The 16,621-nt window shown below is 46.1% G+C and overlaps 1 protein-coding gene across 1 annotated transcript; it reads right to left on the reverse strand.

The window, feature by feature from the left end:
- Nucleotides 1-348: 348 nt before the first annotated feature.
- On the reverse strand, nucleotides 349-16,156 carry ZNF550 (zinc finger protein 550). The gene is made up of 5 exons (XM_003916215.5): nucleotides 15,940-16,156; nucleotides 12,567-12,693; nucleotides 8,919-9,014; nucleotides 2,483-4,001; nucleotides 349-623 (listed from the first exon to the last, which is right to left on the reverse strand). The coding sequence occupies exons 1-4, from the start codon at nucleotides 15,964-15,966 to the stop codon at nucleotides 2,998-3,000; spliced, it is 1,254 nt and encodes a 417-aa protein (XP_003916264.1). The 5' UTR covers nucleotides 15,967-16,156; the 3' UTR covers nucleotides 349-623; nucleotides 2,483-2,997.
- Between the last annotated feature and the right edge of the window lie 465 nt (nucleotides 16,157-16,621).

The following is a 16,621-nucleotide window of genomic DNA, read 5'->3' on the forward strand; positions in this document are numbered from 1 at the left end:
AAAAAAAATTTTTTTTTACCTCAATCATAAACAGTATTTGTGGAAAACATACAGAAGTTCATAACTTTTACTGACTTAAAAATGGGTGCTAAACAAGTTTAGGTCAATATATTGCACCTGTTCTCACGTGTTTTTCCTATACTAGATAGTAAGTTCCTTCCCTGCTCAAGGGTAGGACCCATAGCCCAGCCATCCACTGCATCCTACTCTTCCAAATATGAACACAACAGTGAGTGGCCATGGAGCTAAATGACAGGTGTCTCATGAGATTCTTGCCTATCACAGCAGCAAGTTCATAGTAGATCCTTTTACCAAACACTTTAAGACTGTACAGAAAGAGTTGAAAGCTAAGAAAAACCCCAGGCTGTCCTTTATCCCATGGAAAACATCACTCCTGCTTTGGGACAAACTGGGGCCTAGGTCCTCAGGCCTGGAAAGAACCCTTTGATGACAGCCAATATGTTTCTAGAGGGATTTCTCCAACTCTCTTGAACCCAGGGCCTTAGGTACAAGTACAGCCACAGCTACAATACATGCAGCCTTCCAGAGACAGGATGCAGGAGGGTGGTGGTCCTCAGGAGTCAACTCTCCTTCCCAGAGGAAAGGAAACTGTGCACTCTGTCCTGAAAAAACAAAAACAGAGAACTCTTAACTCACCAAGAATTGTATTTATAGTATGTGCAAAAGGACCACAGTAAAAGGTACATGCCCACTATGAAAACATGAAATACATATGCAGTGCTTTAAAAGTTTGTGAGGAAAGCTCAGAGTGAGAAAATAATTTTCTGTTTTTCACACAATACATGTTTTAACCTAACATTGTCTCATGTAGCTTGAAAACTAAAAGAAAATCTCACAAAAGGAATTTCAAATTACCATATTCAGGCTAAGTGCAGTGGCTCACACCTGTAATCCCAGGATTCTGGAAGGCTGAGGTGGGTGGATCACCTGAGGTCAGGAGTTTGAGACCAGCCTGGGCAATATGGCAAAACCCTGTCTCTACTAAAAATACAAAACTTAGCTGGGGCACGGTGGTACATGCCTGTAATCCCAGCTTCTCGGGAGGCTGAGGCAGGAGAATTGCTTGAACCCGGGAGGCAGAGGTTGCAATGAGCCAAGATTGCACCACTGCACTCCAGCCTAGGCAACAGAGTGAGACTCCATCTCAAAACAAAACAAAACTAATTACCATATTCAATGCTAGCACCAAGGGAATAAGGTCCTGGTGGTTAACTATGAAACTCACGTAAACCTGCACACATATATCCTGATTCACCTGTTAAAATGCTAGGCACTTTATTTTGTAGTAAAACTTCACACAAATGTTTACAAGATCAGACAATGAGATTCCATGTTGTTTTGTTGGGTTTACTGGGTTTACCATGGATTCATCTTAGTTGTGTGTTTTATTTTGCCTGTTTTAGCTGTAATTCAATTCCTAGAAATATGCTAAGGGAGACCTGAAAATACCTCTCTACACAGGATTAAAGAACCTGAGAAATACCAGAAAGAATTAGGACTCACCTGAGAGGGCCAAGCAAGTACAAAGTGATCACTATGTTGCCAGAGAAAATAAAGACAACAAATAGAATGGAATCAGGAAAATGTGAGAGTGCTGAGCATCTGAAACCATATTAGGCTAGGTGTGGTGGCTCACACCTAAAATCCCAACACTTTAGGAGGCTGAGGCAGGATGATCACTTGAGTCTAGCAGTTTGAGACAAATCTGGGGAACACAGCGAGACCCCATCTATACAAAATAATTTAAGGCCGGTTGCAGTGACTCACACTTGTAATCCCAGCACTTTGGGAGGCCAAGGCAGGTGGATCACTTGAGGCCAGGAGTTCCAGACCAGCCCAGCCAACATGGTAAAACCCTGTCTCTACTAAAATTACAAAAATTAGCCAGGCATAGTGGTGCATGCCTGTATCCCAAGCTACTCAGAAACTTGAGGCAAGAGGACCATTTGAGCCCAGGAGTTCGAGGTTACAGGGAGCTATGATCATGCCACTGCACTCTAGCCTGGGTGACAGAGCAAGTCCCTATCTCTTAAAAAATAATGTTTATTTTAAAAAATCAAAGCCTTAAACAGTCTTAAGTGGTGTACATTTTAATGTGGCCGTCTGTACATGGGTTCTTCTCACCCTAGATATAAAATAGAAGTGTCACATGAAGACATTCTCAGTATTCCAATTTCTTGTAAATTCAAGAATCTCATGACACAAGCCTGCATATTTCTCACAAAGAATTACTCTCCTCATGGATATCCTCCCAGAGAGGTCTGGATCAAAGGCAGCTTCCAAGAAATGTTTGAAGAGCTGCCCTCACTGTCCAACTCTGACAAAGGATGGCAGTGAATGTATGTTAAAAAAAAAAAAAAAGGGAGGGGAATAAAACCCCTTTACCTCTCAAACATTCCCCTACCAAAAAATAAAACTGATCTTACAGGGAAGTCTGTAAGGACATAAAGCAAGAAGATACCTGTGACTGAAGGTTTTCATAAGTTCATAGAGAAAATCCCGAGGTGGGTCAAATTCCAGCATGGCTCTTTATAGGACAAGTAAGTGAGAAACTGGTCACAGAAAGTTTTCTCACATCAATGACAATTATGTAGTAACTTTTCATTATGATGCTTGGATACTAAGATTTTTCCTCTGGCCAAAGACTGTCCTTAAGAGTTATATTTGGAATGTTTCTCCAGCCTGAGTCCTCTGATGTTGATGGAGTGCCTTCCACATTTCCCTCTGGCATGAATCCTTCTGCAGTGAGAACTGAGTGGTGACTGAAGGGATCCTTACATTCACTGTATTCACAGGGTTTCTCTCCAAAGTGACTGCTCATGTGTTAGTTAAGAAAGAGCTGAGGAAAAAAATGAAGTTTCCTGACATTCTTTGCACTCGAAGGGCTTCTTCCTCCAGTGTGGGTCCCATTATGAATGATAAAATAAGAACAGTGGGTGAAGGCTTTGCTATATTCATTGCAACAATAGGGTTCTCTCATGTATGGACTCTTTGGTGCTGCAGAAGGTGTGACCTGCGTTTGAAGGCCTTCCCACACTCGATACACTTGTAGGGCATCTCCCCAGTGTGGATGACAGAGTGCTGAATGAGGTATGTGCTCCGGTGAAAGGCCTTCCCACACTGGGTGCATTCATAGGGCTTCTCCCCAGTGTGAATCCGCTGGTGCTGTATGAGTTCTGAGCTGCATCTGAAGGCCTTTCCACATGCCATGCAATCATAGGGTTTCTCTCCAGTGTGGATGATGTAGTGTTGAATTAGGTGGGCCCTATTGCTAAAGGCTTTCTTACATTCTTTGCACTCAAAGGGTTTTTCTCCAGTGTGGGTCCTGTTATGGCGAATGAAAGTAGACCGATGGGTGAAGGCCTTTCGACATTGACTGCACTCATAGGGTTTCTCTCCAGTGTGGATTGGATGGTGCTGCATGAGGTACGACCTGCGTTTGAAGGCCTTTCCACACTCAAGGCACTTGTATGGTTTCTCCCCAGTGTGGATGAGGTAGTGCCGAATGAGAGTTGAGCTCTGGCTAAAGGCTTTCCCACACGCGTTGCATTCATAGGGTTTCATTCCAGTGTGAACCCTCTGATGTCGAACAAGATACCACTTCCTGTTAAAACCTTTCCCACACTGCTTGCATTTGTAGGCGTTTGTCCCTGCATGAATCAAGGCGTCTTTCCCTGGTTGCTGTGAGTCACATTCATGGAGAACATCTGCTGATAACCACTCTTGTAATACCCTGGAGTGCAGACCATCATCTGTCCCCAAACCTTCACCTTCAATGCTCGCTTTCCCAGGATGGGTCTCCTTGTGGAGGTCTGTCTCTGGTGTCATTTCCAAAAGCCCTTCCTTATCCCTAGATCTCCCCAACCTCGAGTCACTTGAGGTTGAAGATTCCACAGTCAGGCTTCCCCGGACAAAGGCCTGCTCAGATAAGACTGGCGGGTAAGTGGTTGGCTCTCTGGTGTGAACTTGTGTTCTGTCACCTGAAGGGCATCAACAAAGGAGGAGTCTTTTAGTAATTACATATAGAAAAACACAAAATAACCACTTCAGTAGGAAAATGAAGATGAAAACAGTGCCTATGATAACTGCTGCATTTTACATCTCTAACCCAGGCTACCAAATACTTCTTATGGTACTTGTATCCTTGACACCATTAAAGGGAAAATCTGGAGATCAGGCTGGACCAGGGGACAGAGGATCTGGAGTAAAGACATTCCTCTTTACAGTTCAGAGTAAGGAAGAGATAATAGAGTTTTGATGACATTGTCTGAGGGGCATTTGCTTCCAGAATTGAACCCTTACAATTCTGACAAGGGATCAATAACCAGAATATATAAGGAGCTTAAACAACTCTATAGGAAACAATCTAAGAATCCGATTTAAAAATGGGCAAAAGATCTGAATACACATTTCTCAAAAGAATACATACAAATGGCAAACAGGTATATGAAAAACTGCTCAACATAACTGACCATCAAAGAAATGCAAATCAAAACTACAATGAGATATCATCTCATCCCAGTTAAAATGGCTTTTATCCAAAAGACAGGCAATGACAAATGGTGGCAAGCATGCGGAAAAAAGGGAACCCTCATACACTTTGGTGGGATTTTAAATTACTACAACTACCATGGAGAACAGTTTGGAGATTCCTCAAAAAACTAAAAATAGAGCCACCATATGATCCAGCAATCCCAGTGGAGGTATATATCCAAAAGGAAAAAAAAAAAAAATCTGTCCATCAAAGATATCTGCACTCCCATGTCTTACTACAGTACTATGCACAATAGCCAAGATTTGGAAACAATTTAAGGGTCCATCAACAATGAATGGACAAAGAAAATGTGGTGTGTATATACAATGGGGTACTATTTGGCCATAAAAAAGGAGATCCTATCATTTGCGACAACATGGACGGAACTAAAAATCAAAACAATTGAAATCATGGAGAGAGAGAGTAGAAAGATGGTTACCAGAAACTGGGAAGGGCAGTAGGTTGGAGTAGGGAGGAAGTGAGGATGGTTAATGGGTACCAAAATAAAGTTAGGAAAGAATGAGTAAGACCTGGTATTTGATAGCACAACAGGGTGGCTATAGTCAACAATAATTTATTGCATACTTTAAAATAACTAAGGGTATAACTGGATTGTTTGTAACACAGAGAAGGGATAAATGCTTGAGGTGACAGATACTTCCTTTACCTTGATGTGATTATTATGCATTGTATGCCTAAATAAAAATATCTTATGTGCCCCAAATATGTGTACACCTATGTACCCACATAAATTAAAAATTAGCTGGGCATGGTGGTGCGTGACTGTAATCCCAGCTACTTGTGAGGCTGAGACAGGAGAATCGCTTGAACCCAGGAGGCGGAGGTTGCAGTGAGCTGAGATTGCACCACTGCACTCCAGTCTGGGCAACAAGAGTGAAACTCTGTCTCGAAAAAGAAAAAGAACTGAAGCCTTTTGGTGCTATGAGAGTTTAAGGAAGTGGCACTTAACAAGATTGGAAAGAAAAAGAGATCATGGAAGGCTTTCTAGAGGAGGTGTCCCATAAGCTGAGTCCTACAAGAGAAGCCAGAATCATTGCGAGAGAGAGGAAGTGGGAAATGGGTTGAAGATGAGGAAGTAAAAATGGGTTGATTCATCCTTTGGGCACCAGATGCCTGGTGAAACCAATATAAAAGGGTGATTAGAGTTGGAGGAAGAGAATGAAGATCCAGCACAAAAGGGATAGAAGGACACACAGGAACAAATGGTACAAAAGGCCTAGCAATGATAAGATCTGACAAGTTTCTGCTGTGTCAGGAGGCACAGTGCATGGCGGACAAGAGGGTACCGGAGACAGAATGACTCAGTTCAAATCCTGCGTCTGTCAAGTGGGTTGATACTGGAGGATGACTTTCTCCACCAGGTCTCAAATTCCTCAACTAAGAGTCATGAAGTTAAATGAGAAAATGCACAGTTCTTGATGCAGCACAAGTGTTCATTAAATTGTGGGACATTGGCCGGGTGCGATGGCTCACGCCTATAATTCCAGCACTTTGGGAGGCCGAGGCAGGCAGATCACGAGGTCAGCACGAGGTCAGGAGATCGAGACCATTCTGGCTAACATGGTGAAACCCCATCTCTACTAAAAATACAAAAAATTAGCCAGGCATGGTGGCGGGTGCCTGTAGTCCAGCTACTTGGGAGGCTGAGGCAGGAGAATAGCGTGAACCTGGGAGGTGGAGCTTGCAGTGAGCCAAGATCGCACCACTGCACTCTAGCCTGGGTGACAGAGCGAGACTCCGTCTCAAAAAAAAAAAAAAAATTGTGGGACATTACCCTTATTATTATTCTCATTGCTACACTGGGCAATTTGGGTAAAGGAAGTGACACGAGCAAGAACAACTTCACTGCTGTGATCTGAAGAACGTAGCAGCTGTGCTTCATAAAGTAGCGAACATCACATGCTTAGAAGACCCGAGTGCAGCAGCAGTCTCGTATCTGGCTGGTGGGGATGGGAAATGGTGCGGCTACTGTGGAAAAATATTTGGGGGTTTGACTTAAATCTAAACACAGGTCTGTCTCTTGACTCCACCAGTCGTCTCCTGGGTGTATATGCAACAGAAATGAGTGTTCATATCCACTAAATATTATGGAAAATAGTATTCATAGCAGCATTCTTCATAATCTCCAAATAATGTAAAAAATACCCATGCCAACCAATAGGAGAGTGAAGAAATAGATCCTGATGTTTTCACACAATGTTATCGTACACAGCATACAGGATAAACCCAGCTCATGGACACAATGATGGTGAAAAGAAGAAATACGCAAAAGAGAAAATGCTTTGGGGCTCCAATTATGCCCATTCACAACATTAAAAACTAATCCCTAGGGAGAGAGTCTAAACGGTGGCTCCCACTGCAGGAGGAGCTACTGACAAAGACAGGGTGACAGAAACTGCCAAGACGCTGGAAATATTGTAAATTTTGACCTAGATGAAGAATTCAATTTGTAGAAATGTAAAAATTTAAGCTGAGCCCTTCAAATTTGTACTTATTATTGTGTACATAAGATTTTTTTTTTTTTAGTTTGAGAAATTTTAAACAGAAAAATATTAAAGTCAAGTGTAAACATCTCTTCCAAACATGAGACAACTCCAAGAAGCTCGGCTTTACAAGTGGGGCCAACACAAGTTACAGGGTATTGTAAGTGAAAAAGCATTTTGTCTGTTTCCCCCAAGTGTAAGCAATTTGACTACACTTTGTTTTTTTTTGTTTAAACTTATATTCACTTTCTGGTTTTGTATTGAGCACACTTTCTATGTTGAATATAGAGAAGTTGAAGGCACAGACAAAGCAGAGATTTTTTAAAAAAGCAAGTTCCCTGAGAACACAACAGGTGTGATGCAGCCACTGGCAAAGACACTGACCGTGACTAGAGGTAAGATCTCCTCCACAGAGGACAAGAGAAGCCAGGTATGAGACTGCGCAGATGAATCTTTAAGAACATTAAACACACATCCTATTTTTAACATGAAATTAATTATATACTGAAACATCAGCTGCTGGGGAAGTGCTGAAAATCTGAAACACATCTGAGTGGCTGCAGGAGCTGGTGCAGGGACAAGAGCTGCCCAGAGGAATGGGGCAGATGCGGGGAGACGTGTTCGGAGCCTCTGGTAAGGCTCAGGCAAAAGATGACGAGAGCCTGGACTAGGGTGCTGGTGAAGGAGCCAAGAAAAGCAGTGGAGGTGATGGACTCAGGAGATATGGATCATTTAAAATGAGCAGGACTAGGGATGAATGGATGCTGGGTTCGATGAAGTTAGGTGGAGTCCAGGAGCTATGTGGCATGTTTCCAGCCTTCTAACCTGCTTGGATAGTAAGACATTCTCTGAACTGAGTGTCTTTTTAGGCATCAGGAGCTAAAGGTGCCTCTGAGACACTGAAGTGGAGATGTGGGATTGAGGGAATGGGAAGGGGGGTATTTGGAACACAGGGTTGCAGATGGGGCTGGCCAAGAAGCCCAAGGGGAGAGCCCATGACTCAGTGGTGATACAAATCCACAAGGCAGATGACTCCAGCTACACTCATCAGCACATATGTAGGGCAGGGAAGTCCAAATGTCACATTGGTGTTTTTCAAGACAAGAGGGGCAGGAAGACATGGGGCAAAGGGCTGCTTCTGAGTCTCTGATGGTCTAACTGGAGGATGCATGAGTGGATGGAGAAGGTGGAAAAGAGTGGGATTCAGGGCATAATGCCGACAGTAATATCAAGGGGAGGAAAATCCCCTTTCTCTGAGTCCAGAAAGAAATGTGTGACACTACATTTATGATGATTAAAACTGTTCATGCATAATACCAACTAGCTGACATTTGTTGATCCTTTGGACCAAGAACTAAGCAGTGTCATGCGTTATCTCTACATCCTCTAACAACTCAGTGACACAGAAATTCTATCACTCTGATTTTTTTTGAGTAGAGGAGCCTGAGGTGATGTAAACCAAATCCATTAATTCTTTTCCATGGGCACACAGCCAAGTCACATTTGTCAGTCCTGAGCATCCAGGTGGCCAAACGCCTAGTTCTTGTCAAGATTATGTGGTTGCAAAGTATGTGTACAACGGGGTATGACTTCTTCCCTTCTTGTTCGCCTTCTACCAGCTGGATTGAGCCAGAGCAACCATAAAGATTCCTGTTCACAGCAGAAGGTAACTGTGTCTCTGAATAGTTGTGTGGCTCAGTGCTCACCTGATGATGGACACTATACCCCAAAGTGAGTCAGAAACAACCAGGCCCCCAGGAGGCCACAAGGAGCAGTTTCACACAGAAATTCAGAGGTGGTGGTGCCCTCACATTCTGAAGACTGCCATGACTCCACCTGACCAGCTGGTGGCTGCTTACCTGCACAGGTGGGGTCTGAGAGGCCTCTCTTCACTGTCCACAGCTCCTGCCCATGCTCTAGCAGGTGGACCAACTCTGGTTTGGGAACCCGATGCCCTGTTGATAGCAAAAGAAATAGAATAGAGGTAATCTAATGAGAAAATGAAAGTCTCTCCATCCTGCCTAGGACTTCATGACAGGGGCCAGACATGAATGAAGCTGCTACCAAAGTAAGCAAAATGCTGATGTGAGACCTGAAAATCAAGTGAGTGAACTGTGTTCCCCATAAAAGTCGTACGTTGAAGCCCTAACACCCAACGTGACTGAATATGGAGACAGGATCTTTAGAAGGTAATTAAGATTAAATGAGGCTATAAGGGTGGAGCCTTAATCTGACAGGATTATGGCCTTATAAAAACAGGAGGAGAGGGAGAGAGATCTATCCTGTGTCCCTCCACCATGTAAGAACACAGCAAGGCAGCCATCTGCAAGTCAGGAAGAGAAGTCTCATTAGGAATCAAACTTGCCGACACCTTGATCTTGGACTTCCTAGCCTCCAGAAGCATAAGAAAATAAACTCTGGCTGCTTAAACCACTCAATCCATGACATTTTATTATAGCAGCCAAGGAGATAAAGACAGGTACAAATCCCATTGTTGGGCTACAACTGCCATGGAGGGTAGTGCTATCTGTCTACACAACACCCACTGCCCATGATCTCCGTCTATGGAAGCCAACATTGTTCAGGCACACAACACTTTGACAGCCATGGGAAACTGCAAAGGTGAGCCACTTCCTCCAGAAGGCATTTTCTTTCTTTCTTTTTTTGAAACAGTCTCATTCTATTGCCTAGGCTGGAGTGCAGTGCTCGGCACACTGCAACCTCTGCCTTCCAGGTTCAAGGGATTCTCGTGCCTCAGCCAACCCGAGTAGCAGGGATTACAGGCATGCAAAACCACACCTGGCTAATTTTTGTATTTTTAATAGAGACTGGGTTTCACAATGTTGGTCAGGCTGGTCTCGAGTGCCTGGCCTCAAGTGATCCTCCTGCCTCAGCCTCCCAAAGTGCCACTGCACCTGGCCTAAGAAGGCATTTTCTAACGAATCTAAATCATTGCTTCTCAAACACCTCATGCTTTCAGAACCACTTGGGGATGCCTGATTCCAACCTCAAACCAAATGAAACAAAATTTCTTCATGTGAGACCTGGGCATCAGTACTTTCAAAATGTGCCCCCCAAAATTCTGGGACCCAGATGGAGCTGAAAACCACTGGCTGAGGCTGGACATGGTGGCTCATGCTGTAATCCCAGCACTTTAGGAGGCCGAGGCAGGAGGATCACTTGAGACCAGGAGTTTGAAACCAGCCTGGCCAACATGGTGAAACCCCATCTCTACCAAAAATATAAAACATTAGCCAGGTATGGTGGTGTGTACCTATGGTCCTAGCTACTCAAGGGGATGAGGTTAGGAGGATTGCTTGAGCCTAGGAGGCAGAGGCTGCAATGAGCTGAGATTATACCACTCCAGCCTGAATGACAGAGCAAGACTCCATCTCAAAAAAAAAAAAAAAAAAAAAAAGGAAAAGAAAAACCACTGGTTGAAATAAATTGGTAAATGCAAGAGTCTTCATTAGGCAGGTGACCAAAGCTGGATTCTCATTGTGAAAAGAAAGCATTTATTCCAGGGTGGGAGGAGGGACTGACCATGGGGGCCGGCTGCCCCCGTCAAGGCTGCAGCACCCAGCATCCCTGTGGGGAGCCAGCCTGAGGACAATACAGAAGCCTGAACCAAGAAGGAACAAAGAACTCTGACATCCTCGATGGCATCACGGGGCTGCGGCACTGAACAAGCCTGGAGCCAACCACACCTCGGGCTTCTCATCAGGCGAGGTGGTGAATTTCCTTCCAGGTGAAGCCAGTTTGATCTGGTTTTCTGTTATATGCAGCCAAATGCTTTCCACTAGATGTGGTGAGTAAAAGACAGGAGGATTCTGTATGGAAAACCAATGACTGAGGTACAAGGACCCACAGAAATAACAACTGGCAGATTCTGAACCATAGCCCAGGATTCCTTCAGACATGTCACAGTAAGGTCCACCAATGTGTGCTATGTGCCTGGCTTTGAGTTCTGGGACAGGGCTGTGGGAAAGGTGAATCAGACGATCCTTTGGCTCTCCCAAGAGCTGAGCTCCCTGTCACTTTTCACACACTGGTTCCTCCACCTGGAACACTGTTCCCCTCCTCTACCTCCTTCCATCCAGCTAACTCCTACTCAGCTTTCAAGTCTCAGCTCCACTGTCACTTCCTGAGATGCCCTCTTTGGAATACCCACAATAGGTTATGATGTTCTGCTTATTTATTCCTAAATTCCCCTCATTTTTCTTTCTTATTTCAGCTGTCATCTATGGATTGATGTCTACCTTCCCAAATGAACTCAGAGTGTGCCATCATTTCTAATAACTTCTTTATCCTGACCCATTTTTGTTAAATATTGTATTCTAAAAGGGAACCTTGTTTTGCTGTGGTAAATGAGAAAGTCAATTTCACTTCCTACAAATAGAAGTCTGCAATCACAACAAAATCAGAACAATGCCACTAAGTCCCAGCAAGCCCACGTACCTTTCTCAGGGCTGAGTTGGAGGCTGTCCCCTCTGTTAAAAAAAGAAATGAACTGCACTGGGGCAGTGAAAGGAAAATGAAAGACTCAGCGCTGATCTGAGACTTTTTTTTTTTATTTTATTTTTTTTTGAGATGGAGTCTTGCTCAGTCACCCAGGCTGGGGTGCAATGGTGTGATGTCGGCTCTCTGCAACCTCTGCCTCCCGGGTTCAAGCGATTCTCCTGCCTCAAACTCCAGAGCAGCTGGGATTACAGGCGCGTACCACCGCCTGTAATTTTTTTACTTTTGTATTTTTAGTAGAGACGGGGTTTTACCATCTTGGCCAGGTTGGTATCGAACTCCTGACCTCGTGATCCACCTGCCTCGGCCTCCCAAAGTGCTGGGATTATAGGCGAGAGCCACCACACCCAGCCAATCTGAGACTTTTATGACAATTAGCATGCTGGACAAAGAAAGTAAAAGGAATGGCTTTATCAGGGTATCAACCCATGCCATTTGAGGACATTCCTGCGTACCCTCTACAAACACCTTCTGGATCAACACAGCATGGGTAGCCAGCATCAGAAAACAACCAATGGCCATGCAGGCATCCAGATGACTTTTTACAGATTGTATTGCTTAGGAAGATATCCGAGGGGCACTGAGGACAAATGTCTTCTGGGGGGCTGCCTGACTCACCCCCTTCTCTAAGAACAGCCCAACCCCCATGGCCTCTGCTTAACAGGGCTGTGGCCACAGCTGACCCCACCAGGATGGCCAATCAGTTTGGCCACAGCTGACCCCACCAGGATGGCCAATCACTTCTTATGCAATCTGGATTAAGGACCTCAGAATGGGCTGAGCACTGGAGTGAGGGTTTGTGTTAAAAGGACATTTTCTACCCCAACAATCTCTGATGCAGACAAAGGGAGACTAGTCAGGAAGAGGTGGGACCAGAAAATTGCAGGGTCTGTGAAGAGAAAGGTGGGCAGTTCCAGTGACCTTTTTGCCTGACCAAGAATCAAGAAGAAGATTAGGGTCGTCCTCAGGGATGAGAGGTGAGCCATTACCTAGTGAAACCAGGAGCCCACAGGTCTCCAGCATCACCTCTCGGTACAGGGTCCTCTGGGTCAGGTCCAGCTGTCTCCACTCCTCCTGCGTAAAGGTCACAGCCACATCCTTGAAGGTCACCAACATCTGGAAAGTTCAACAGAAGTAATGCTATTGGCCTTGTGTTGTCGGATAGGATCAGAACCTGTCACTCAGTCTCTAGTCAATGTGCAGAGAGATCCAGGTCTGAATCAACTAGGTCTCCTTAGGGCTGACTTCCGTGCAGGACTCAAAGGGGAGGCAGATACTGCCTTTTGACATAACACAATTGTGCCTGAGAGAAATGCCTTCTATGGGAAGCTGTTGAAGATGACGCAAACAATGGCAATCCCATGAGGACTATGGGAAGCAGACAGGAAGTGCTCTGGCATATTAAAAGAATGGAGGAAAATGACGGATACTAATCCAGCCATGGTAAGAGCAACAGCAGCAGCTAAGTGTGGCGGAAAGAAAGCTAGATCAGACTGTTGCTGTGTCTATGCAGAAAAAGGAAGACATACGAAATTCCATTTTGATCTATACTAAGAAAAATTATTCTGCCTTGAGATGCTGTTAATCTGTAACCCTAGCCCCAACCCTGTGCTTGCAGAAACATGTGCTGTATTGATTCAAGGTTTAATGGATTTAGGGCTGTGCAGGATGTGCTTTGTTAAAAATGTGTTTGCAGGCAGTATGCTTGGTAAAAGTCATCACCATTCTCCAGTCTCAAGTACCCAGGAACACAATGCACTGCAGAAGGCTGCAGGGACCTCTGCCCAAGAAAGCCTGGGTATTGTCCAAGGTCTCCCCTCACTGAGACAGCCTGAGATATGGCCTCAGAAGAAGGGAAAGACCTGACTGTCCCCGAACCCGACACTCATAAAGGGTCTGTGCTGAGGAGGAGGAATGAAAGAGGAAGGCCTTTTTGCAGATGAGATAAGAGGAAGGCATCTGTCTCCTGCCTGTCTCTGGGAATGGAATGTCTCTCGGTGTAAAACCTGATAGTACATTCTATTTACTGAGATAGAAGACCGCCTTATGGCTGGAGGTGAGACATGCTGGCGGCAATATTGCTCTTTACTACACTGAGATGTTTGTGTAAAGTCAAACGTAAATCTGGCCTATGTGCACATCCAGACACAGCACCTTTCCTTAAACTTATTTATAACACAGAGTCCTTTACTCACATGTTTTCCTGCTGACCCTCTCCCCACCATTACCCTATAGTCCTGCCACATCCCCCTCACCGAGATGATAGAGACAGTGATCAATAAATACTGAGGGAACTCAGAGACTGGTGCCAGTGTGGGTCCTCCGTATGCTGAGCGCCGGTCCCCTGGGCCCACTTTTCTTCCTCTATACTTTGTGTCTTATTTCTTTTCTCAGTCTCTCGTCTCCACCTTGCGAGAAATACCCACAGGTGTGGAGGTGCAGACCCCCTTCACTAAGTCCTCTGGTCCTCACTGTGTCCCTGTCAAGCTAAACCTTCCTTAGCTGTGGTAAAGCAAATAAATCTGACACTTGCCAGCTATGTGACCATGATGATGTCACATGATCTCCTTAAGGATCGATTTCTGAATCAACACAATAATTATTCCCATCTCAGCAGGCAGCTCTAAGAACTAAACAGAAAATGTTTACTTAGGCAATCAGTGGTGTGCCTAGCACATGTAAGTGCCTGATGTGTTTGGGAACTTTATTAATCCCTGACAGGCCCAGAGGTAAATGTCGTTATCACTTCCATTTCACAGCCAGCAACCAAAGGCTAAGGGAGCTTTAGAAGTCACACACAGCTTCATGTTTAAAAAGCAAAAGCAGCATTTGAGCACCACTAAAACACCTCACCAAGCTGCCAGAGGGCAGGCAGGTGGGAGTGAGGGGTGCTTTTAGCTAGAGCCAGCACTGCCAGGATGGGTGTGGAGGGGCAGCCCTGCAGAGACCTGAGAACAATGTCCTAGCCAAAGGGAAGTGCAAGGGCAAAGGCTGAAGAATGGCAAAGAACTTGGCAAGCTCAGGACTCCCTGGATGAATGCAGTGAGAAAGGGGAGAATGGAAGAGGAGAAGGAAGATATGGTCAAAAGGGCAGACCAAGCAGAGCCTTGCAGACCATGCTGGCAGGAGGAGGTGGATTTACTGAAAATGTGATGGGAGTCCCTGAAAGAGAGGCCTATTCAATCAACAACCATTTATTAAGTACAATATATGTACTTAAGCCTGGCTGTTCTGAGTCTTGGGAGCAGGAAGCAATAGGCACTCACATTCCAGGGTTGGAAACAGATCGTAAACAGGCAACTAAATAAATGAGTAAGGCAGTATCAGATGGCCTTAAAGATTCCGATGACAAGAAAACAGAGCAAGGAGACCAAAGAGATTTGGTCAGCTTTAAACAGTGCAACAGACGAGGCCTCTTTAAGCAGCGGACACCAGAGGGAGTCGGAAATAAAGCGAGGGAGGGAGATGTGGATGAGAAATCAACAACTATGACAGGAGCTGACAGTAATCTGGGCTATCATGAAAGTCATCAGGGTGACTGCTAGAGAGTAACCCTGGGCCTCATGTGTTATCCCCAAAGGGACACCACATCCTACATACCATCACCTCTGAACATTTTAATGGACTCGTTTTTCACCTGTAACTAAATGTCTTAAACAGGAAAATATACTGTTAGTTGCAACCCAGCGTCACTTGCCCCAAACTGAAAGACAAATTCCTCAGCCTGCCCTACCACCTTTTCTGCCCTGGCATAGCAGCAACTGCAAAAACGCTCCTCCCACCTCCTTCAGCCGCTGCCCTTCGTTTTGTAGAGACAGGAGGCCAAGGAGGCCAGAGGGTCAGACTCCTGCTGGGGTTGAGTCTCTAAACCTAGCACACGCCCAGGGAGCATCTCCGGAAACAACATCCTGAGCGACGTCCCCTGACCGTGCTGTGCACTGCAACGGACGCACACACATCACCCAGGGAGCCGTTCAAGCTTCCTCAACCCAGGGGGGAAAAGAGTAAATATTTCTACTTTCCGCGTGCAAAAAGGAAGGACGAGGACAGTAACGGGACTTGTTCAAGGTCGCAGGCCCGGGAAAGGACACGGCTGGAAGTCACAAGGAGGACCGCGGTCGCTCCTCTTACCTGTGAGGTGTTCCGGGTCCCTAAAAGCCCTATTGCACACCCCAACGCCGCACCCCAGAAACGGGGACGCTCCCCACCCACCCGGACTCGGGGCCGCTCGACCCCGTTCTAGGCCTCTGAGAAGCAACGGCACGGACTGCACTGCGGAGGACCCCGAAACGCCATCCTCCCGCTCGTCGGGCCCGGCACGCTGAGGTCGGCTGGCCGCTGGAGCCGAGCCCATCTGCTCACCTGCGCTGCGTCCTTCGCCTCTGCCATCCGACCGTTGGCAGGACGAGGCCGCGTGGGGCAGCTCCCACGGACTCAACACCCTACCCCGGGTCCTACAACGGAGCGGAAGTGAGCCCCAGTCTCCCCACCATCCTTCCCAGCACAGTTCCGAGAGTGAGGACCAACGCGCCACCCCACAAACGCCCACGCCAGCGAGGCCAGAAGTCCCGCCCCTGTGTCGCGGCCGCCTGTCACGCCTGTTCCTGTGCCGACGTTGGTCCGGCGCACGCGTCGTCCCACTACCTTCTGGGTAATGTAGTCTTGTCCGGTGACGGGCCAGGCTTGGCTCTTTTTCCATTTTTGTGATGCACACCATGATTGTGTATATCTCAGATGATCTTAGTGGAGCAAGTGTACACACTGGATTGTACATTTTTGAAACTTCCTATTGTTCGGATGCCTCAGCGTCCCTACAAGCAGGCTGTGAGCACTCACCCAGGCACCCAGGTGAGCGAGTTTGATAAAGGAGGCCCAGCCTCGAGGTTCCCTGCTTGCCTCCTCTGAGTGACCCAGTGACATTGCCATGTACCAGTAAAATCTTACGCCTGGTTACTGCGTCCTCCTCCACCCTGACCCCAGGCACTGTCCCTGGGACTGGCGTCGATCTGGATCCCCCGTTCCTGCGTGGAGCCACTCCCGGGAC

This window comes from Papio anubis, chromosome 20 (genome assembly GCF_008728515.1).
Source record: "Papio anubis isolate 15944 chromosome 20, Panubis1.0, whole genome shotgun sequence".
NCBI classification, from domain to species: domain Eukaryota; kingdom Metazoa; phylum Chordata; class Mammalia; order Primates; family Cercopithecidae; genus Papio; species Papio anubis.

Bases quoted from the DNA above. Each gene is read 5' to 3' on its own strand.
- ZNF550 (XM_003916215.5), bottom strand. From the start codon at position 15,966: ATGGCAGAGGCGAAGGACGCAGCGCAG. The intron at 12,694-15,939 runs GTGAGCAGATGG...TGAACTTTCCAG, and splicing joins AGGCGAAGGACGCAGCGCAG to ATGTTGGTGACCTTCAAGGA. The intron at 9,015-12,566 runs GTAATGGCTCAC...TGCTATCAACAG, and splicing joins TGGGCTCCTGGTTTCACTAG to GGCATCGGGTTCCCAAACCA.